At 36.6% G+C, this 25211-nt stretch overlaps 1 protein-coding gene across 4 annotated transcripts in view; it reads right to left on the bottom strand.

Annotated features, from left to right (window-relative positions):
- ANAPC10 (anaphase promoting complex subunit 10) overlaps positions 1-25211 on the bottom strand; it is a 112522-nt gene that overhangs the window by 8527 nt on the left and 78784 nt on the right. Inside the window, exons 1-2 of one of the 4 annotated variants that reach the window (XM_042935399.1) lie at positions 9022-9351; positions 8573-8699 (exon numbers count right to left, since the gene is read on the bottom strand). The exons of 2 other annotated variants lie outside the window; for them this stretch is intronic. In XM_042935399.1, the coding sequence (XP_042791333.1) occupies positions 8573-8699; positions 9022-9074 (180 nt within the window). In that variant the 5' untranslated portion in view covers positions 9075-9351. Of the gene's footprint in view, positions 1-8572; positions 8700-9021; positions 9352-25211 lie in introns of those variants that run through there. One more of the 4 variants, XM_042935401.1, reaches the window with a different exon arrangement.

Raw genomic sequence — 25211 nt, 5'->3', positions numbered from 1 at the left:
CAACCGGATCCAACAATATATTAAAAAAATTATTCACCACGACAAAGTAGGATTTATACCTGGGATGCAGGGCTGGTTCAATATCTGCAAAACAATAAATGTGTTTCATCACATCAATAAAAGAAAGGACAAGGGAGGAGCCAAGATGGCGGAACAGCATGGAAGCTTTTTGTGTGTCCTGCGCCCATGAAATACAGCCAGACCAACCATCCTACACACCTAGAAAACTGATCGGAAGATTAACACAACAATCTGCACAACCTGAACCACAGAATTCAGCAGGTACACGACACAAAGAGCTGAACTTGGGGAGCAAGAAGCTGTGAAAGGTAAGGAACCCCTTTTGCAGACGAGGAGAGGATGGAGACTGGGGAGGGGGGAGCATATGGGAAAAGCACCCCTCCCCAAAAGTAGCTGGAGAGAAAGTGGAAAATTGGAAACAGCCGCAGGGACTAAACTAAAAAGGGTGAAAGGAGAAAGGAGAGGGTTTAAATTCCATTGAGACTGTAAACAAGGGGAGCGCAAAGTCTGCAACTACGCAGCTCGATACCTGGCGATGCTCTGGTGGGAAGGGCAAATCCCCAGGAGCAGAGTGGGGTTCAGGAGGTTCTCGGGCCACACGGAGAAAAGTGGTTCCACTGCTGGAAGGACATTTGGTAGAGACTGTTAAAGCCACCTGGTCCTAGCAGACACCTGATGGCAGCCACATTCGCTGGTGCTGGGGCAAGGCCGTTGAGGGTGAAGCCTGTTGCCAGATGTGTGTTGCGATTTTCCATAATCCCTGAAACGCTGATGCTACGCTGTCTCGCAACCTTTTTTTGGGGGCGGGCTGGCACCTGGCCGCAGTCTCGGGGCACCGGCAACAGCAGGGTCCAGTGGACGTTCCAGGGTGCTGATGACATTAGGCCATTGCTCATTCAGCCATTGCTCAGCAAGACCCTCCCACAGAGGGGCGGAAAGGGTCAAAGCCGCAGTCTTTTGGAGTAAGGGGCCAGGGAAACAGCCGCATCTGAGACAAAACTTGGGAGAGAGGTACTGCCTGGGGCCTGGTCACTGAGAGTGGAAAAGTAGGGAGTGGATGAGAGCTGAAGAGGACCTTCAGGAGGACCTGTGCGCAACTGCTGATCTGGGAGAACAGACTGGGTAGCTGGGTAGCGACATTTTCACCACTCCCGCACATGTGCACATGCACCTACGAGCACTGCAACAATCTACACCAGTAAGCTAGCAGCGCCATCTAGTGGAGAGTGGAGTTGTTACATTGAGCCCTGCCCAACTGGGCCAACTTCTCTCTTCAAGGACACAAACCTCACCACTGGCTTAATTTATGGACTATAAAGAGGTACATGGACTGACCTCTAGGGGAAAACGAAGCAATTTCAGTCCTACTTCAATCTGTTAGCAGGTTCATGTATTCAATTCTTTTTTTTTTCTCTTTTTCCTTTTTCTGTTTTACAATTCTTTTTCTTCAATACAGAAAGAGAAAAAACTCATTTTATTTTCAATTTTTATTAAAAATAGGTCTTTAATTTTTATTTTATATTTTTTACTTTTGTGTAAATTTTTTCAAATTCTACTTTACTTCCATCATTTTATTTTAGTCTACTTCAGTGTACTCACCTTTTCAAATTTTCAATTTCCTTTTTTTTTTTCTTTTTTCTCTTTTTCTTGAATGTAGAAAGAGAAAAACTTCATTTTTACTTTCAATTTCTCTTAAAAATATTTTTATTTAATTTTTATTAGTATATTTTTGCTTTCATGTAAATTTTTTCAAATTCTATCTTACTCCCATCATTTTATTTCAGTCTACTACAGTGTATTCATTTTTTCAAATTTTCAAACGATTTGTTTTCTTTTTTTATCTGTTTTCTCTTTTTTGTTTCTTTACTTTTTTCTTAAATACAGAAAATGAAAAAATTCATATTTCTTTTTAATTTTTTTAAAAATATTTTTCTTTAATTTTTTTCTACTATATTCTCTACTTTTGTGTATATTTTATCCAATTCTATTTTACCCACATCATCTCATTTTAGTCTACTTTAGTGTATTCATTTTTTGAAATTCTCAAATGATTTCCTTTTTTTTTTTTTTTCATTTCTCTAATCTGTCAAACCACTTTCAACACCCAACCAAAACACACCTAGGATCTAGCATCATCTATTCAATTTGTTTGTGTGTGTAAGTTTTAATCTTAATATTTTTTTAATTTTAATTTTTTTAATTTCAATTTTTCTACCTCATTAATTCATTTTCTCCCTTCAAAATGACAAAATGAAGGAATTCACCTCAAAAGAGACAGGAGGAACAAACAACAGTCAGGGACGTAATCAACACAGATACAAGCAAGATGTCTGAACAAGAATTTAGAATCATGATAATAAGAATACTAGCTGGAGTCGAAAATAGATTAGAATCCCTTTCTGCAGAGATAAAAGAAGTAAAAAATAGCCAGAATGAAATTAAAAATGCTATAACTGAGCTGCAATCACGGATGGATGCAGTGGTGGCAAGGATGGACGAGGTAGAACAGAGAATCAGCGATATAGAGGACTAACTTATAGAGAATAACGAAGCAGAAAAAAAGAGGGAGATTAAGGCAAAAGAGCACGATTTAAGAATTAGAGAAATCAGCGACTCATTAAAAAGGAACAACTTCAGAATCATACGGGGTTCCAGAGGAGGAAAAGAGAGAAATAGGGGTAGAAGGGTTATGTGAGCAAATCAGAGCAGAAAAGTTTCCTAACCTGGGGAAAGACACAGACATCAAAATCCAGGAAGCACAGAGGACTCCCATTAGATTCAACAAAAACCAACCAAAAACAAGGCATATCATAGTCAAATTCACAAAATACTCAGGGAAGAAAACAATCATGAAAGCAGCAAGGGAAAAAAAAAGTCCCTAACCTACAAGGGAAGACAGATCAGGTTTGCAGCAGACCTATCCACAGAAACTTGGCAGGCCAGAAAGGAGTGGCAGGATATATTCAATGTGCTGAATCAGAAAAATATGCAGCTAAGAATTCTTTATCCAGCAAGGCTTAATTCAAAATAGAAGGAGAGATAAAAAGTTTCCCAGACAAACAAAAATTAAAGGAGTTTGTGACCACTAAACCAGCCCTGCAAGAAATTTTAAGGGAGACTCTCTGAGGGAAGAAAAGATGGAAAAAAAAATTATATATATACACACACACACACACCAAAAGCAACAAAAGATTAGAAAGGACCAGGGAACACCACCAGAAACTCCAACTCTACAAGCATCATAATGGCAATAAATTCATATCTTTCAGTACTCACACTAAACGTCAATGGACTCAATGCTCCAATCAAAAGACATAGGGTAACAGAATGGATAAGAAAACAAGATCCATCTATAGGTTGTTTACAAGAGACCCATTTTAGACCTAAAGACACCTACAGATTGAAAATAAGGGGATGGAGAACCATCTATCATGTTAATGGTCAACAAAAGAAAGCCGGAGTAGCCATACTTACATCAGACAATCTAGACTTTAAAATAAAGACTGTATTAAGAGATGCAGAAGGACATTATATCATAATCAAGGGGTCTATAGACCAAGAAGACTAACAATTGTAAACATTTATGCGTCAAATGTGAGAGCACCCAAATATATAAATCAATTAATCACAAACATAAAGAAACTCATCGACAGTAATACCATAATAGTAGGAGACAACACCCCACTCACAGCAATGGACAGATTATCTAATCAAAAACTCAACAAGGAAACAATGGCTTTGAATGACACATTGGACCAGATGGACTTAACAGATATATTCAGAACATTTCATCCAAAAGCAGCAGAATATACATTCTTCTCCAGTGCACATGGAACGTTCTCCAGAATAGACCATATACTGGGACACAAATCAACCCTACGTAAGTACAAAAAGATCGAGATCATACCGTGCATATTTTCAGACCACAATGCTATGAAACTTGAAATCAACCACAAGAAAAAATTTGGAAAGGTAACAAATACTTGGAGACTGACGAACATCCTACTAAGGAATGAATGCGCTAACCAAGCAGTTAAAGATGAAATAAAAAAGTAGATGGAAGTCAATGAAAATGATAGCACCATAACCCAAAACCTCTGGGACGCAGCAAAGGTGGTCATAAGAGTATATAGCATATACACATAAGAGTATATAGCAATCCAGGCCTTCCTAAAGAAGGAAGAAAGACCTCAGATATAAAACCTAACCTTACACCTTAAGGAGCTGGAAAAAGAACAGCAAACAAAACCCAAAACCAGCAGAAGACAGGAAATAATAAAGATTAGAGCAGAAACTAATGCTATCGAAACCAAAAAAAACAGTAGAACAGATCAATGAAACCAGAAGGTGGTTCTTTGGAAGAATTAACCAAAATTGATAAACCACTAGCCAGTTTGATCAAGAAGAAAAAGGAAAGGACCCAAATAAGTAAAATCAAGAATGAAAGAGGAGAGATCACAACCAACACAACAGAAATAAAAATAATAAGAGAAACTATTATGAGCAATTATATGCCAATAAAATGGGCAATCTGGAAGAAATGGACAAATTCCTAGAAACATATACACTACCAAAACTGAAACAGGAAGAAATAGAAAATTTGAACAGATCAGTAACCAGTAAGGAAATCAAATTAGTAATCAAAAATCTCCCACAAAAACAAGAGTCCGGGGCCAGATGGCTTTGCAGGGGAATTCTACCAAACATTTAAGGAAGAGTTAACACCTATTCTCTTAAAAGCAGTTCCAAAAAATATAAACGGAAGGAAAACTTCCAAACTGTTTCTATGAAGCCAGCATTACCGTGATTCCAAAACCAGACAGAGACCCCACTAAAAAGGAGAACTATAGACCAATTTCCCTGATGAACATGGATGCAAAAATCCTCAACAAGATATTAGCCAACCGGATCCAACTATACATTAAAAAAAATTATTCACCACGACCAAGTAGGATTTATACCTGGGATGCAGGGCTGGTTCAATATCCACAAAACAATTAACGTGATTCATCACATCAATAAAAGAAAGGACAAGAACCATATGGTCCTCTCAATAGATGCAGAGAAAGTATTTGACAAAATACAGCAACCTTTCTTGATAAAAACCCTCAAGAAAGTAGGGATAGAAGGATTATACCTTGAGATCATAAAAGCCATAGATGAATGACCCAACGCTAATATTATCCTTAATGGGCAAAAACTGAGAGCTTTCCCCCTAAGGTCAGGAACAAGACAGGGATGTCCACTCTCGCCACTGTTATTCAACATAGTATTGGAAGTCTTAGCCTCTGCAACCAGACAACACAAAGAAATAAAAGGCCAGGAGGAGGTCAAACTTTCACTCTTTGCAGATGACATGATACTGTATATGGAAACCCCAAAAGATTCCACCAAAAACTGCTAGACTGATTCATGAGTTCAGCAAAGTTGCAGGATATAAAATCAATGCACAGAAATCGGCTGCATTCCTATACACCAACAATGAAGCAACAGAAAGAGAAATCAAGGCTACAATAGCCAAAGCATGGAAAGAGCCCAAATGTCCATCAATGGATGAATGGATAAAGAAGGTGGGTGTGTGTATATATATATATATATATATATATATATATATATATATATATATGTATATATACGTATATATGTGTATATATATATGTATGTATATATACGTATATATACGTATATATACGTATGTACGTATGTATATATACGTATATATACGTATATATACGTATATATATGTATATGTGTATATATATATGTATATACATATATATATATATATACACATACACGATGGAGTATTACTCAGCAATAAAAAAGAATGAAATCTTGCCATTTGCAACTACGTGGATGGAACTGGAGGGTATTATGCTAAGTGAAATTAGTCAGTCAGAGAAGACAAATATCATATGACTTCACTCATATGAGGACTTTAAGAGACAAAACAGATGAACATAAGGGAAGGGAAACAAAAAGAATATAAAAACAGGGAGGGGGACAAAACAGAAGAGCCTCATAAATATGGAGAACAAACTGAGGGTTGCTGGAGGGGTTGTGGGAGGGGGAATGGGTTAAATGGGTAAGGGGCATTAAGGAATCTACTCCTGAAATCATTGCTTCACTACATGCTAATTTGGATGTAAATTTTAAAGAATAAAAAATGAAGTTAAAAAAAGAAAAAAAAAAAGGACAAGAACCATATGATCCACTCAACAGATGCAGAGAAAGCATTTGACAAAATATAGCAACATTTCTTGATAAAAACCCTCAAGAAAGTAGGGATAGAAGGATCATACCTCGAGATCATAAAAGCCATATATGAGCACCCCAACACTAATATCATCCTCACTGGGGAAAAAATGAGAGCTTTCCCCCTAAGGTCAGGAACAAAACAGGGATGTCCACTCTTGCCACTGTTATTCAACACAGTATTGGAAGTCTTAGCCTCTGCAACCAGACAACACAAAGAAAAGGCATCCAAATTGGCCAGGAGGTCAAACTTCTACTCTTCACAGATGACATGACAATCTATGTGGAAACCCCAAAAGATTCCACCAAAAAACTGCTAGAACTGATTCATGAGTTCAGCAAAGTTGCAGGATATAAAATCAATGCACAAAAATCGGTTGCATTCTTATATATATATTTTTTTAAAGATTATTTTTGTAGGGATAGAGAAAAGTCTAAGGATATTCACCAAAATATAGACAATATCTGTAATGGTGAGAATATGGATCATTTTCATTTTATTCTAACTTTATGTATTATGCATGTTTTTCTCAATAAACATGTATTTATCTTATTTTAAAAGCTATTTTTCATTTGATGGTAGGAGGAAAAATGTCTGAAAGTTTCAACACCTGATCTTAATATCTCATTGACAGTACTCTTTTCCTCCACGAATAGACTCACCCTTCTTGCTGATTTCAACATCCATAGAGACAATCCATTTAACAATTTGGATTCTTCTTTCCTGAATTTGTTCACTTGCAATAATTTTGATATCTACCTTAGTTGTGCCTCCCACAGTCATATTCTGTACTTGATCATGAGTGGTAGCTGCAATATAGCTGAATGTTGACTTAAAATATCCCCATCTCTACAGGCTCCTAAGATACTGGCTTTCTCTAATGACCCCATGGCAATAGTATTAACCCTAGTGAAAGAGGTAGACAATTGATGCTATCTATTGTTTTACTACTCACTAATCATTCAATCTTAGTTCCTACTTTATCTCAATGACATCCCATAGTTCATTATAATAATCAATCTCTTTACACACTTAAGATTCAATGCCCCTCTCTCATTGTTTTTTTTTTTTTTTTTTAAGGAAAATAACAATCCTGGTTAAACCCAACTCTCTGCTTATTCTATGCCAATTTGAAGAAAAACAAACAAACAATGCTAACTGGTTCTCACTTTATTTTTAATTTATTAATATTTGTTTATTTTTGAGAGACAGAGGGCAAGTGGGGGAGGGGCAGAGAGTGAGGGAGCACAGAATCTGAAGCAGGCTCCAGGCTCTGAGCTGTCAGCACAGTTCCCACTGTGGGGCTTGAGCCACCCAGGTGCCCCAGTTCTCACTTTAAATTCAAGATGACAAGTATATATTCAAGTGTATATTTAGCACCATGCATAATTCCTACTATATCCTTTTAGAAAATTTGCTTTCACTGTCTCTGGGATAGCTGTTTCTAGGCTTCTCCTCAAATCCTAACACCTACTCTAATCTCTCTCTGAGCTATTATCTTATTTCACTAAGAAGACAGAGGCAATCAGAAAAGAAAACAAAAACCTTTCTTCCCATCAGCTGTTATACAGTAAAAAAAAAACTTTTCTGAGGCTGGTTCTTCTGTCTGTCTCAGATCCCATTTCTTCTTTTCCAACCAAAGACTCTGCTCCCATCATAAACATTGTCTCTCCAAATCATTTTCTCTTCTCTACTGGATCACTGTCACCAGCATTCGAACATGCCACAGTATTTGTCATTTTAAAAATTAAAAATAAAACAGACCTTTCTTAATCCTATCTTCCTCCACTTGCTGCCCTAATTCCCTTTTACTGCAAAATTCCTTTAAAGTTCTGTTTTTGTTTTTGTTTTACCTGCTAGTTATCTTTATCGCATTCCAATCTGAATGACTGGAATCATTGGAATCATTTCAGTGGTTCCACTGAAACCAATCTTTGACCAATCTGGTCAAAGTCGCCAGGGACCCTCTCAGAAGAGTTCTTTCATACAGTTTATTATTGTATTTTGGATTTTATCTAATGACTTTACTTAATGATCCCAACCACAAGATCTATTTGTATTTAAAGTTTTAAGGTTAATTTTAAAGCTTTATAATAGTATTGTAGTTTAAAAATAGTTTTGTACACAAAATATGGAACATGGTTTATAAAGATACTAAGAGAATGTTAATATATTACAGAGAAAATGAGTGGTAACTTGGTAAAGATACATAAATTTAAAGATGAATAAAGTCAAGCTTTATTAATGTTAAGCTAAATAAAATACTTGAAATTATGTGCTTAAAAACACATCTACCTGAGTGAACTTGTACTTAGATGCTTTCCAAGACAAGCCCGTGATGAGACCACATCTGGAACATCTTGACTGCAGCCTTCTAAGATCCTGGGCGGAGGATGCAGCTAAGACTCTTGACTCACAGAAACTGTGAGATAATAAACATGTGTTGTTTTAAACCACTACATTTGTGGTAATATGTTACACAGAAGTAGAAAAGTAATACATAAGGGCATCAGATGAATAATGAATACTGAAAAGTGTATATGAGACTAGTGAAAATTCCATGTTTAAAAAGGTCGAGGGTTTTACAAATATTTGTAACTAACCCAAAAAGATATAACAAACTGTGACAATTCCCAGTGTTAATTTGGAATAAACATTTCTTCAATATTTCATTATTTGACCATAATCTTGTTTGTCCAATTTAATCAGCTTCTTATAAAATATGTGTTTTAGAGGCAACCTACATAGTAGGTATTCCACCTAGTGGCAGGAGAAGCAATGTAATGGACCACAACATCAGCACCACTGCCAGACCAAAGCCTATTAAGTCATTTCTGAATAGGAGCTACCACATTTCCTTAATATTCCTTCTTTAATATCAGCTGCTGTGCTGCAAAGACTACAATGGTAAAAACTACAGGTAAATAGAATCCATTAGAGTTTCTCTATGAAATTATCTTTCAGCCTGGCTCTGGGATTCTGCTTCCTACACCAGCCTCTTAGTCGTTACCTCTACTCTGGCTATGATTTAAGAGCAGGTGTACCCCTCCAAGGATACACTGATTAACTCCACCATAAACAAAACTTACATAAAAAAAAAAAAAGAAGTGATTCATCAATAAAAACCATGTAAAATATTAAGTACAAAGTTGTTTATATGTCTTTTGCTGTTGCTAATCACATATCCCTGGAAAAATTAATGAATAAGGAATAACTACTTAATAGTTGTCTCAATAAAATTGTCCTCTACTCTCCACTCTATCTTTTCCTCCTTCATTAACCATAGCTGTGACTTGATAAAATTCTATAGAATCTCAATGAGAACTGTCAACACAAAGCAACAGATTCTGGAATTTTAACTATCCTTTCACTTAAGAAGGAATAGAACCAGTTGACAGCAATGATGACCTACTTGTAGAGAAAAAAAAAAAAGTCTAATATGATCCAAAAGAAACTTCAGAAGTTCCAAATGTGCTAAAAGTTAAGAATACCACAAAAGCAGCTTAACAAGTTAGAGGGAATCCGACTCAAATAGCTCAGTATGGAAAGCAAGCTCTTTTGCCCTAGTGAGGAAGGCAACTACGTAAGAAGGTGACTTTGAGGTCAAAACCAGTCAACTTGTCACAGATGGTCAAGACATTCATTTTGGATAGTGAGAAAAAGTTTCTATACAGAAACATTTATTCCAAAAATTGTTCCTAGAAAGTTACAATTACATAGCTTAAATGGTCTTAAAGTGTCCTAGTTTTTTTTTTTTTAAAGAGGTCTAACAAAAACAAAAGAACCAGTAGAGTGTCCTACTAATCTACACAAACAATTTTGAATAAATTTGAAATTAATGTCAATTAAGAACAATAATTTCATCAAAAACCTAAAGTGGGAAAGAAATGTTAAGAAGAAACTGCGGAAAAACTTTTGACAACAACAAAACTTGGAAAGCCAAGTTAACCAGACTTAACTATCATTTAAAAAGAAATCTCGTAAATATAAATACATGCACATACACGAAAATTATGCTTTAGTTTTAGTTTATGTTTTAGTTGTAAAGGAGGGCTAAAAGTCTTAGCTAATGAATAATCAGGAAATGATAGGAATAGGTAAACATATATAGTATAGTGGAAACAACATCAGACCAGATGTCAAAATAAGACCAAGATCCGAATTTCACTTCTAATCTTGAGTTTAGGCAAATTACTTATCTGTGCTAAATGTTTACTTCCCCAAGTGTTGAATCATGTGAAATTGTCATTTTAAAAAATGTTTATTTTTGAGAGAGAGAGAGAGAGAGAGAGAGAGAGAGAGAGAGAGAGAGAGAGGAGGGGCAGAGAAAGAGGGGGAGAGAGAGAATGCCAAGCAGGCACTGTGCTGCTCAATCTCATGAATCGTGAGATCATGACCTGAGCCAAAATCAAGAGTCGGATGCTTAACCAACTGAGCCACCCAGGCACCCCGGAATTGTTATTTTTGTAGATCAAAAATAAAAGGAGGATAATTTTACTTCTGTATACTTTTTAAGCTTTCCTCATAGGAATGTTGTAATATAACAATAGAACTGTCATTATTGCTCAATCCATAGGACACTTTAGTTTGAAACTTCTTATCCTTTCTACATAACCAGAGGCAAAATCTTAATTGAAATGTTCTCATGGCCTCTGTGATTTCACCTTCTTCAGATATTCTTCCTACCTTTCTCTTCTTTTCTTTGTCTTTCTGGAAACTCCTTGGCTGTTCCTTAAGTGTTGTATTCCTCAGAGTGCTGTCCTAAAACCAGTCTCACAACACAGTTTAATTTACACAATTGTCTTACATAATCTTGTCCAGACCCATGACTTCAGATACCTCAAGTGGCCGTATGCTAATGACTTAAAATTTTTTATCTCCTTTGTAAGAGACAACTTCTGAAGGGACCAGCAAGGGACCTAGGAAGGCAAGGCAAGATAGAAAGATTCTACCACAAAAGCCACATAAGAAAGGTCTAGACTTTAAACGTGTCTCCTTTAAACAGAAGAGAATGGAATAGTTTGTGGTAGACCAATGTTCCTGCTGAAAATAACTGCAGGTAAAATACAACCATCATTATAGAGTTATCAGAGAGCTGCTAAGCAAGAAGAACTAGAGGGGGCCAGGATGTTGGGGAAGAGAGAATCTCAGAGAGGTTACTGGTCTTCACCTACTTCAATCATGGGCAGGGGGTGGGGCATTTATTGATTCTGGGATGAGACAAGATGCTGAGAATTGTGGTCTTGCCCAGGCAGAGAGTTGCTTCTTGAAGCCAGAGAAACATGCGGGGTTATTACTAGAAGTGTTTCAGAAAAGACAAAATTAGAGACTTCAAAAGCTTCAAGCACACATCTTTCCCCTCAAAATATTTGCCACACTGTGAAACTGCCTGAAATGGGAGGCTGAAGGGATAAGCAAGTGGTCTCTGAGAGCAGAACAGAGTTTCTGGTAATCTCTCAGGGCCAAGGAAACAAGTACTAGAGTCTAGAACGTGCCAAGGGGAAGGAACCCAGTGAATACATCAGGCTCCTCAAAGAAAGCCCTGAACATCTGTGATGTAGGAATATTAAAGAATAGAGGTAGACAGAACGTTACCAAAACTACAACACAGCCCCAACTCAACTTGGAGACTGACAGGAATGAAGCTACCCAGTCTACTGCTCTAGCCCAGGAAAAAGCGAACTCTCCCTGAAGAGAGAAAATAGAGAGCAGCACTGTCCAGCAGAAAAATAGTGCAGCCACAAATGTGACCCATGTACACAATTTAAAATTTCCTAATAATTACATTTTCAAAAGTCAAAAGAAACAGGTCAAATTAATTTTATATTTAGTATATACAAAATAACACTTCACCATGTGATCAATATAAAAATATAAAAAGTTGTTAACGGGATACTTTACATTATTTTTTGTTGTACCAAAAAATTCAGCATTTTACAATTACGGCATACCTCAATTAGGATTAGTCACATTTCAAATGCTTAAAATTAAAAGTCACATGCAGCTAGTGGGACTGTATGAATAGCATAAATCTAGACCTGCAAAAACATTTTCTCCCAATGTCCAGCAATCAATGAAAAATTGCTATTAATATGCCTAAGAAATTAAGAGGCCAACATGAAGAAAAAAGACAGAAAATAGAAAATGAAAAGATAAATAATTTCATGTGAGTATTGGAATATATTTTTAAATATAAATTATAGAGCTGAAAATAAAATATCTGCAATCAAGAATTCATCAGACTGATTAGTAAATTATCTATAGGAAAAGATAAAATGGACATATTCTTCAAAAAAATTATCAAAGCTAAAAAAGAAGAAATAGAAAATATGATTAGAACTGTGCCTGTTAAGGAAACTGCCTCATAATTTAAAATCTATCACAACACTCCAGTTCCAGATGATTTTGACAGTCAATTCTTCCAAAAATTCAAAGAGAAAAGTGTATCAATTTCGCACAAAGCCTTAGAGAATAAAAAGAGGAAGAACGCTTTTAACTGTTTCTATGAAGGCACCACAAGATTAGTTCCAAAACTTGGTAAGGACATTAAGAAAGAAAATTACAGACTAATCTTTCTCATGACAACAAATAAAAAATTTTAGAACAAAATATTAGTAAATCAAATCAAATGATAAAGATAAAGGATAATATATCACAGGCAAATGGGGTTTATTCCAGGTATACGACGTTAGAATATCATTTGAAAATTAATGTAATTGACTTCACCAATAGAAGAAGGGAGAAAAATAATACAATCATCTTGGTGATGCAAAAACAGCATTTCAAAAATTCAATACCCATTTATAATTTAAAAACCCTTAGCAAATAGGAACAGAATGCAATTTCCTTATTATGAAAAACAGCATCTTTCAAACAAATAACCTACAGGATTCATATACAATGGTGAAATCTTGAAAACTTTCTCAGTGAGATTATAAACAAAACCAGATTGCCACCACTTCTATTTAACATTGTACTGAAGGTTTTAAGCAGTGAAATATTGCAAGGAAAATGAAAAGAAATGGAGGAGAGAGAAGTAGAAGGAAGGAGACAGGATAAAAAGGATGCCAAAGGAAGAAAAAAATAACATTATTTGTAAATTATATGACTGCAGATCTAGAAGATACAAAAGAATCTATTAACTATTAGAATTAATAAGAAAATTTAACAAGGTCATTGGATACAAGGTCAACATAAAGGTATAACTAAAAGAGCAGGTAATTAGTGGAAAGATATAGTAGACTAATGGAACAGCTAAGAGACTTCAGAAGCAGACCCACACATTTACAGCCATTTGATTAATGTCAGAGATGACACTCTGGTGCAGTAGAGGAAAGACGGTCTCTTCAAATAATGATGCTGGATATTCTGGTCTTCCATTTGGGAGAAAAAACATAATTTTGACTCCCACAATTCCCACCATAAACAAAAATGAGCTCCAGTTGGATTTAGATCTAAATATCAAAGGTAAAATGTCAGGGGCGCCTGGGTGGCTTGGTAGGTTAAGCGTCCGACTTTGGCTCAGGTCATGATCTCACGGTCTGTGAGTTCGAGCCCCGCGTCGGGCTCTGTGTTGACAGCTCGGAGCCTGGAGCCTGTTTCAGATTCTGTGTCTCCCTCTCTCTCTGCTCCTCCCCTGTTCATGCTCTGTCTCTCTCTGTCTCAAAAATAAATAAACGTTAAAAAAAAAAAAATTTAAAGGTAAAATGTCAGAAGCTTTTTTTAAAGAAAATAAAACATGTTTGTAAACTTAGAGTAGATAAAATTTTTAGGACACAAAAAGTACTCATCGATAAATATTGATCAGCTATCTTAAAACTAAGAACTTCTGTTCATTAAAAGACACAATTAAGAAAGTGAAAAAAACAAGCCACAGACTGGAAAATATGCCTATCTCCAGCAAAGAACACCTATCTCGAGAATACAATATACACATATATAATATATAGATATAGATATAGATATAGATATAGAGATATAGATATACACACAATATACAAAGAGTATATACCCAACACATGTTCAACAGTGTATACTCAAATGTTCACAAGAGTACTAGTTTTAATAGCCAGAGTATCCAAATACATATTGACAAATAGATTAAAAAATTGGAATAAATCACAAAATGGAATATTCTACAGTCAACGAGAATGAACAATCTACAACTACCCAATTACATAGATAACTGTCACAAACATGTTGAGTAAAAGGAGCCAGATGCAAAAAAGTACAGGCACAGGGCACCTGGCTGGCTCAGTCTGAAGAGCAGGCCACTCTTGATCTCAGGGTTGTGGGTTCAAGCCCCATGTTGGGAGTAGAGCTTACTTCAAAAAAAAAAAAAAAAAAGTATAGGCACAATATGATTCCATCTTTATAAAGTAAAACATCACAAAATAAAAACAAAAAGATTTTAAAAACGCAGGTGAGAGTAATCCATATTGTTACAAGTCAGAATAATGATTAGCTTTGAGGAAGCATAAGGAAACATAAAGAGGGTTTCTGGATTTTTATTTGGTTGCTGGTTATATAGGTCTGTTTAGTTTGGGAAAATTCAGTGAGCTTTTCACTTATGATATATGGACTTTATTGTTTCAATATAAAAATTTTAAATTAAAAAAAAAAAAAAGACCCAGACCTTTCTGCTCTGTCATGCTGTGTGTCTATGTTGTCTGCAGCAGCTGCAAGCATCACGCTCTCACACAACAATATACAAAAAGGCTTTCTCCTCTTTTAATTATGAAGAAAAATATTTTCCAGAAGCTATCAGATTTCTCATTGGCCAGGTCTGCGTCACATGTCTATGCATTAACTGAAAGGGAAGTTGGAAATGGAGACTCGGGCATTTTCTATTTTTATTGTGGAAAGTGGTCTCTGTTGGCAGGGAATAAAGATGGAGGAAGAATGCTACATAAGGTAATCAACATTATCTGCTACCCAGGATTATTATTAGTGGCCTCTTAACTAATCTTGCCATAGCTACTTGTCTTCTTCCAATCTAAGCTTGGATTAGCAGCAGAGTCACTAGATAAAAATGTAAAGTTGAAAAACCTTTCATTAGCTTCTCATTTTAATAGGAATAAATCCACAATCCTGCATGATATGGTCCTGCTTACCTCTTCAGCCTTATCCTGCATGGTCTCTCACCTATATTTTAGTCATATAACCTGCAATAATGCAAAAACAAATTTACATTGTACAGGAAACTGGTTCTGAGCATACTCCAAAGATCAAGAGATGACAGAAGTATTAATTGTATGTCACTGAAAATGGGTCAACTCTCATGGATATATATGGTCATGAATATCTTAGGGTTATATATGGGAGCAAAAATTTTTAAAAATTTTAATGATCTGCTTGGAAAACGAGAAAACAAAAGAGATAGAAAATCAGTGGCTCAATGCAGGAGGTATAAGAGCTAACAAGTGTGAATTCAGAAAGAACAGAGCAAACAGAGAGCAAAAATATGAAAGAATATAAGAGCACCTCCCAGAACTAAAGGACAGGTGCCTCCTTACTGATGGAATCCACTGAACCCCCAGCACAATAAAGAAAACACACACACCAAACACACACACACACACACACACACACACACACACACACACAATCATGGCATAGCAGCATGAAATTTCTGAACATGAAGGGTAAGGAGATTATAAAAGCTTCTATAGAGAAGAACCGATCACATGCAAAGCATCAGGAATCAAAAGTGGTGTTGTATTTCTCAACCTTTACACTGAAAACTATGAGGCAATGGAGAATGTGCTTAAAATTCTGATGAAAAATTATTTCCAAACTAGAATTCCATACCCAGCCAAATCATCCCTCAAGGGTGAGATTAAAATAAACTTTTCAGTCATGCAAGGTTTCAACAATTTTACCTCCCATGTGGAGGATGCATTCCACCGAAAAACGAAGTAAATCAAAAAGATGAAGACCTGGGATGCAGGAAACAAGGGATCTACCAAAAGAGAAGATGAAGGAAATTCCCAGGATGAGGTTGAAGGGATGTCTTAAGCAGATAGCTGTCAGACCGGGTCGTCTGAGAAACAGATACCAAGACATGCATAGAACTTAGAAATTAGAAATGCCAGAAATTTATTAGGGGAAACATCTGTGAGAGAACATGGGGAGGGAGCCGGGGAGGCTGGAAGAACTGTCAGATAGTGATGCAGGTCTGACCCCAGGGGAAGGAGATAGGGAGGGAAGGTTGGAAAGTTGGGTGGACATGTGTTAGACTGCAGTGCAGTTCTAGGGAACGTTCAGCAAGGCCATCAGGGTTCAGCCAAGGTTGCCTGTCAGAGGACTCCAGAGTCCCCAGGAATGAGCTGCTTTCGTACCCCTGCTGTTTCGGTCACTGGCTGGGGGCAGACTGCAGGAGCACATGGGCTCTGCGCAAACATGGAGATGGATTTCAGAGAGCAGCAGCTGGGGCCATCAATCAGTTACTCCCCACAGTCAGAGATCTGAGAAGAATATTCTCATGGCCACCTGTGATGACTCTACAATGTGCCACGGTGGCTAGCCTAAACTACATTTCCCAGGATTCCCTTCCTCACATGTTTCTGGTTATGTGAGACACAAGGAATATTTTCATGCACAAGATTTGGAGGGCAGAAGTGAAGCAGCAGCCATTTGGTTTTTTACAAAAACTCGAGTTGAGGTAGGTGCTCTTGTAGATCACACGTGCTGTCACTATCTGCTGGTCCCCCTTACTGTCATCGGCATGCAGCCAGGCATGTAACTGCTCCACCTTCCTCCTGCAGTTCTCGGACTCCTGGGACAGGTGTGTTTACTCCATAATGAAGGGCATCCGCTTCTTCTGCAGGACACTCACATCACAAGGTTGGAGGCAGTGAGAACTGAGGTGGATTCTAATTCATCTAGTTTGTGCTGATGTGTTTCAGCTTCTCTTTGCTCTCCACCACTCTATGTTCATGTTCACTTTTGACTTCCTATGCTGTGAATTTCAAGCTCCAGCATCAGACATGAAAGCAACACCCTTAGAATTTACCCATCTTCCACTGTGTAAAGTAAAATCCCTGTATAAACACCCTATTACATACCTCCACCCACCCTCTCCACACACGTATACACATACGTATATGTGTGTGTGTGTGTGTGTGTGTGTGTGTATGCTGTATGGACATGTACACACACACATACACACACTCTAGTGCTCTGCTTCTCTGACTGTATTTACACTGACACACTGGCTGAGCTGGAGATCCAGGAGGCATGTCTTCAAGAAAAACGTGGAACCGAGAGAGGACACATGACTGTTTCAAAAGATATTTTAATCATAAAATACCTAGGAATAGATCTAACCAAAGAGGTGGAAATCTATACACTGAAAACTATAGAAAGTTTATGAAAGAAATTGAAGAAGACTCCAAAAAATGGAAAAAGATTCCATGTTCCTGGATAGGAAGAACGAATATTGTGAACATGTCGATACTACGCAAAGCAATCTACATATTCAACGCAATCCCTATCAAAGTAACACCAGCATTCTCCACGGAGCTAGAACAAACAATCCTAAAATCTGTATGGAACCAGAAAAGACCCCAAATAGCCAAAGCAATCTTGAAAAAGAAAACCAAAGCAGGAGGCATCACAATCCCAGACTTCAAGCTATACTACAAAGCTGTAATCATCAAGACAGTATGGTACTGGCACAAGAACAGAAACTCAGATCAATGGAATAGAATAGAGAACCCAGAAATGGACCCACAAACATATGGCCAACTAATCTTTGACAAAGCAGGAAAGAATATCCAATGGAATAAAGACAGTCTCTTCAGCAAGTGGTGCTGGGAAAACTGGACAGCAACATGCAGAAGAATGAACCTGGACCACTTTCTTACACCATACACAAAAATAAACTCAAAATGGATGAAAGACCTCCATGTAAGACAGGAAGCCATCAAAATCCTTGAGGAGAAAGCAGGCAAAAACCTCTTTGATCTTGGCTGCAGCAACTTCTTACTCAACACATCTCCGGAGGCAAGTGAAACAAAAGCAAAAATGAACTACTGGGACCTCATCAAAATAAAAAGCTTCTGCACAACGAAGGAAACCATCAGCAAAACTAAAAGGCAAACCGACAGAATGGGAGAATATTTGCAAACGACATATCAGATAAAGGGTTAGTATCCAAAATCTATAAAGAACTTATCAAACTCAACACCCAAAAAACAAATAATTCAGTGAAGAAATGGGCAAAAGACATGAATAGACACTTCTCCAAAGAAGATATCCAGATGGCCAACCGACACATGAAAAAATGCTCCACATCGCTCATCATGAGGGAAATGCAAATCAAAACCACAATGAGATACCACCTTACACCTGTCAGAATGGCTAACATTAACAACTCAGGCAACAACAGATGTTGGCGAGGATGTAGAGAAAGAGATCTCTTTTGCACTGCTGATGGGAATGCAAGCTGGTGCAGCCACTCTGGAAAGCAGTATGGAGGTTCCTCACAAAACTAAAAATAGAACTACCCTACAACCCAGCAATTGCACTACTAGGCATTTATCCACGGGATACAAGTGTGCTGTTTCGAAGGGACACATGCACCCCCATGTTTGTAGCAGCACTATCAACAATAGTCAAAGTATTAAAGAGCCCAAATGTCCATCAATGGATGAATTGATAAAGAAGATGTGGTATATATATATACAATGGAGTACTACTCAGCAATCCAAAAGAATGAAATCTTGCCATTTGCAACTACGTGGATGGAACTGGAGGGTATTATGGTAAGTGAAATTAGTCAGTCAGAGAAAGACAAATATCTATGACTTCACTCATATGAGGACTTTAAGAGACAAAACAGATGAACATAAGGGAAGGGAAACAAAAAGAATATAAAAACAGGGAGGGGGACAAAGCATAAGAGACTCATAAATATGGAGAACAAACAGAGGGTTACTGGAGGGAGTGTGGGAGAGGGGATGGGCTAAATGGGTAAGGGGCCCTAAGGAATCCACTCCTGAAATCATTGTTGCACTACAGGCTAACTAATTTGGATGTAAATTTTAAAAAATAAAAAATAAAATAAAATTAAAAAAGGCATTTTATAGGTCGGCAAGAAAATTCAGGGATATACTGATACTGATAACATTTTAAACATTAAGAAAAAAAGGAGGCAACTATTAATTCCAGAAAAATGAAATTATACATATAAAGGAAATTTAAGCATAGGACATGACATGAATCAGGTATGAACAATACTTATGTGGTCATAATAATGAAAATGTGCATAATCAGCAAATACCATGAAAAGTCACACCAGGAAGATGAAGAGAAGGGAAGTCTATGAGAGAAGAAATAGGATTATAGGGCTAAATCCCAATATTTCATAGTTAAGACACCATTAGATCATGTCTTTAAATACAGATAGGTACCCATACATTCAGAGTTGTATGTATGTAGTATAGAAATCTATGTACACATATTATTTAGAAATATGAAAGCAAGTACATGAAAAAAAGCTAAAATAACTAAGAGGATTGCTCCTAAGGAGTGGGATACGAGTGTGGGATAGGGAGATAGGTGCTACTACTATAAATGCTGTCACAATCCTTTCAGACTTTTAACCTATGTACATGTTTCACTATAGTAAAAATACACTTAAACTTCAAAGTTAAACTCAAAAAGGGAAGCGTAAAAAATTCAAAGTTAGGGTAACTGAAAATTAAAGACTAAGACTCATAAAGCTGGCAAAAACAAACAAAAAAAATAGAGGCAAAATTTGACAATATCAAGTCTAACCCACTTAGAGTTCCAGAACATGCACTAACTGGGGCGACTGGGAGGCTCAGTAGGTTAAGCACCCAACTTCAGCTCAGATCATGATCTTGTGGTTTGTGGACTTGAGTCCTGAGTCAGGTTCTCTGCTGTCAGCACAGAGTTGGCTTCACATGCTTGGTCTCCCTCTCTCTATGCCCCTTCCCACCCCTCTCTCTAAAATAAATAAACATTAAAAAAAAACAAACAAAAAAACCACGAAAAACAAAAACAGGGTGCCTGGGTGGCTGCGTTGGTTTAGCATCAACTTCAGCTCAGGTCATGATCTCACGGCTCATGAGTTAAAGCCCCACATCGGGCTCTGTGCTGACAGACAGAGCCTCGAGCCTGCTTTGGATACTGTGACTCCCTCTCTCTCTGTCCCTCCCCTGCTCACGCTCTGTCTCTTTCTCTTCCTCTCTCGAAAATAAACAACCAAAAATCCCATGCAGCACTAACCTACTACTAAGGATGCATACATAGGTGGTAAAACTATAAAGAAAGCTAAGAAATTACTATAAAAAAGTTAGCAATACTGGTTACCTCTAAAGAGCAGAGAAAGGATTGTGATAGTGAAGGAAAGAGGTATACTCCCAACTTCTGGGATGCTCATAAGGTTCTATTTCTTACACTAAATAGGTTATATACACATATAAACTGTATGAGTGTTTTGTAAACTTTGGGGAGGAGGGAGCACTAAGCACATGACTGAAACTCCAGCACACAGTTGTAGAACTTCTCATACTACATATAAAGGTTAGCTTTTTCCTAGTCCTTGTTATTCCAAATGAATTATAATATGCTGTTAAATGAGCTCTAAAATAAATGTTTATTTCATTTACAAGGATAACATTGATCTTTTATCCCAGAACAAAAATGAAGTAATTTGTATGTACAGCAGATCTGAGAAAACGTTATGCAAATATATACAATTTTGGACTATTCACATACATGAGTAATTTTTAAGTAAATTAAAAAGTACATTAATTCTATCCCCTAAATCTTACAAGAAGGAAAGGCTAGAGATAGCTTTAAGCACACGTCAGTAATGCATCTAAGCAAACAGGCTGTTTAATGGCCTACCATTTTATTGTAAAGCATTGAAAAACAACGGGAAAAACAGGAATTTAAGATCCGAAAAAATCACTATAAAATGCTTTTTATAATAATCATTTAACCACCAAGTAAAAAGTTGCTTGTTTAAAAAAATTCCAGTTAAAGAAGGATACATGGAGACCCAATTATTTTTTAAAAAGAACTTTCAGGGGCATCTGGGTGGCTCAGCCAGTTGAGCGTCCGACTCCTGATTTTGGCTTAGGTCATGATCCCAGAGCAGCAATATCAAGCCCTTCATCAGGCTCTGTGCTGCCACTCTCCCCCACTCTTGCTTGCTCTCTCTCTCTCTCTCTCTCTCTCAAAATAAAAAAAATTTTTTTTAATTAAACATTCAATTTGGTAATGCATCTTTAAAAAGTCTTTTCACAATCAAGCTGCCTTCAAAAGGACTATTAAAAAGCTAACTAGGGCAAGGCCTATAAGAAGCAGGTGACAAACTCAAGTTACATTTAATTAAGAGACATCTAAAATTTTCACTGTAAGGGCGTCACAATTATATGATAGCAATGAATAAAAAACAGAATTCTAACTTCTATATAATCATAAATATACTTTCAGGAGATGTGGGGCTCTGAAGCAACTAGAAAGGTAATGGGAAGTATTTAGAAGTGGATGAAAGAGACATTCATTAATTAGGGCTGATTCCAAGTTTTCTGGCCTTATGACTTTTCTTTTTCCATGAGATAATAATAGTTCATAACAACTAACATGTTTGGAACACTTACTCTTTGCCAGGCATTGTTTTAGGAGTTTTACACGTACTGATTTATTCTAGTAATACATGCAACAGTCCTACGACGTACACTATTTTCATCTTCATTCTATACACAAGAAATCTGAGGCACAGAGAAGGCAAACTTCCCAAGGTTCATAGTGAAGTGGCAGTGCAGGAACTCAAACCCCAGCAGATGACTCCCAAGCCCATTGCTCTTGGATCTTTATCAATCCAAAGACATAAATGTATAGCCAATAGTTATGTGTAGTTAAACCCAATTTCAAAAGATTATATGGAAAAGCATAGTGGTGGATGCTTTTACAGCCTAGAAAAACATTACCAGTTTTCAAGGCTTTGCTCCTTTCAACTACCATTTATTGAGCTGCTACCATGTGCCAGGCACTTAACATACATTTATTTTAATCCTTCCGACACCACATCCCTAATTTACAGCTGAGGGACCTAGAGTTCACAGAGAGGTTATATAGTTTGCTGAGGGTCACCTCACTGGTGAAGGAGGAAGCCAGGATTTGAAAGCAATTTCCCTGCCAAAACTGTGAACATCAAAGTAATAAAATAGTCTTAAAATATGTCTGTCTGGAATAAAAATAAAACAAGAATATATTCTGAGATGAGTACAAGTGAATAAATATTGGCAATTCAGAAAGCTACAATACTGTATATTCTTTAAAGAGATGTGGAACTATACTGGGGAGAAAATAGGAAAATACCTCAAGTGTGTGAAAAGTCCCACAATATTCACTGTTTTCTATTAGTGATAGTACCTAGAGGTAAAGCACGACAATGGGAACAAATGAAATTCTGGTTACAGGTCTAGGCAAAGGTCAAAACCCATGATACATCCCGGGTTACATTAATAATTACAATGTAAACATCTCTAGTATTCTCAATAACAGGTTTCAAAACAGCTGAAGTAGCTCGCCCACACATATAAATTTTGTCTGCCAGATCTGTGATTTCCATTGATCTCATAATTCACATATATAATAGATTTTGTTTATGGAAGTATTTTAAAAACTCAAAAAACTCACCTTATAATTTATTTTCAAAAGTGTTTATCCAAATCTGGAATATCTGTCTAGAATAGTTCAGGTGGAGTTATACAAAATGAATATTTTGGAGCAAGAAGTAATGAATTTTATTTTATATAGATTTTAAAAGCTCTGAAGTAACTATATAACTTATTGCTTAAATACTATGAAATTTGACTTCATCTTGATGTGAATTACTACAATTTTAAGAAAAATGTTAACTTGTTTCCTAAAACTGCAATCAGTGACAACTGAGTAGAAAAAGCAAAGCCATTTTTGTTCTATTCACATGCACCAACAAACAGCCCAGTGGGGAAATGGCAGTGTGCCAGGTTGCCTTGTGAGCAATTAGGCTTCGTGGCAATCAGGAGACTCAGGAGTCTTAGGCCCTTAGAAAACTAGTATGTTAAGGACGTGGTGCTTTCACTTCGCTTTCCGAGAAACGTATGCGAGATATATCTTGTGTAGAGGACAATTTCTTCCATCTTCAGGACTGAAAGGTTAAGACAACTAGTAAGAAGCGAATTGGGGAAAACATGAGAGATTAGTCAGAATCATTGCCTACTGGACCTTATGACTAAATGTAATAACTGGTCCCAGGTAGACAGTAAATTCATCCTAATAATCAGAAGTAACGATAACTAAAAGATTCTCAGGATTGTTATGAAATGCACTTATAAGTGCATTTTAATTGGTCAAGAAATTCAGAATGGAATTCACAGGCAAACAAACTGAAATTATCTATGAAAAAGAGTTGAAATGGGTAAAAACCCAATATCAGCAGAGATGTGTGTATTTACTCTTATTAACCGGTACATGGAAAGTTTCAAAGAAAAAAAAAAAAACGAACGATTCAGATATACCTTACAGGAGATTGTGGGCATCAACTTCCATTTAATGAAACTTAAAACAAAAATTTTTTTTAAGGTTTATTTATTTTTGAGGGAGAGAGAGACAGAGAGCAAGTGGGGGAAGGGCAAAGAGAGAGAGGGAGACACAGAATCCAAAACAGGCTCCAGACTCTGAGACATCAGCACAGAGCCCAATGTAGGGCTCAAACCCACGAACCATGAGCTCATGACCTGAGCCGAAGTTGGAACTTAACCGACTGAGCCACCCAGGTGCCCCACCATCTAACTAAATCAAAGCCAAAGTTCCCCATTATCTGGTAAATGCTTTTTCTTTTTGATGTTTTATGAGTCTGAATGAAAGGCAGAGACTGTGAATACACTGGACCCCATTTTGTAAGTTTGCGGTCTGTGCCTAATATGACACCCAGAAGCATAATAAGAATAAAAATGAATGAAGTGAATGCGATTAGAAATGAAAACAATCAATGTAAGGATCCATAAGTATACTTTCTAATATATTTCTTGGTTACAATAATTATGTAGGGTCATTTGAAAACTTTTACTAATATTGTCAAAAAGCCACCATATTTGAGTATCTGAATTTCAAGTAGGATACAGGACAAATTTACGATACTTTTACAGTCATCAAGCCAAGACACACTTCACTTTATAAATAAAATAGATTTTAAAGGGCAAAAGTCAACATTCAAATTAATCCTTCTTTATATCAAAGGCTCATTATTTCTCACCTTTAATATTTTATAATTTCATTTAAAGTTTTTCATTATTTTGTAGTACATAAACATACAAGGCTTTTCTCTACTTCTTGATGTGCCTGTGACGATCATGTAATACACATCTATAACAACTTATTCTATAAACAGAAATCCTTACAAATTTAAAATGTAAAGACCAACTAATGTTTCACTACACTCAGAAAACACAGAGTCTTTATTCCAAGAGGAACTTTTACTAAAAAAATGATGTGTGAACAGCAGACACTGATGTTCACACAAGCATACTACAGACAACCCAGCAGGCGGTTTTCTGTTTTTTTTGGATTATGCTCTGGAGGTGCTGGCACAATGGAATTTCAATACCATAATTGCTTATTTCTCTGTGTATCTTTAAAATAACAGGTAAAGAAAAAACATCAACTACAAAAATAACAAAACAAAAAATGTTTTTAATTCTTCTTTTCAAAGGATGTAATTTATAACCATTACACAAATAGAGAAGAAGCACAAAAGGGGGAAAAAAGAAATAAAGTAATGTTCCAAAGGTTCAGTTTACAAGGACCTCACACTAAGTTTTTTTTTTTTTTCTCTTCTCTGCAACTCTTACTAGAAACAGTATTATTTGCTAAAAATGCACTAGCTGCCAAGAGCCATGGTCCATCTAAA

Source organism: Panthera leo, chromosome B1 (genome assembly GCF_018350215.1).
Source record: "Panthera leo isolate Ple1 chromosome B1, P.leo_Ple1_pat1.1, whole genome shotgun sequence".
In the NCBI taxonomy this organism is placed as follows: domain Eukaryota; kingdom Metazoa; phylum Chordata; class Mammalia; order Carnivora; family Felidae; genus Panthera; species Panthera leo.
The sequence above is the reverse complement of the archived record's forward strand: the minus strand, read 5'-3'. Positions and strand labels throughout refer to the sequence as shown.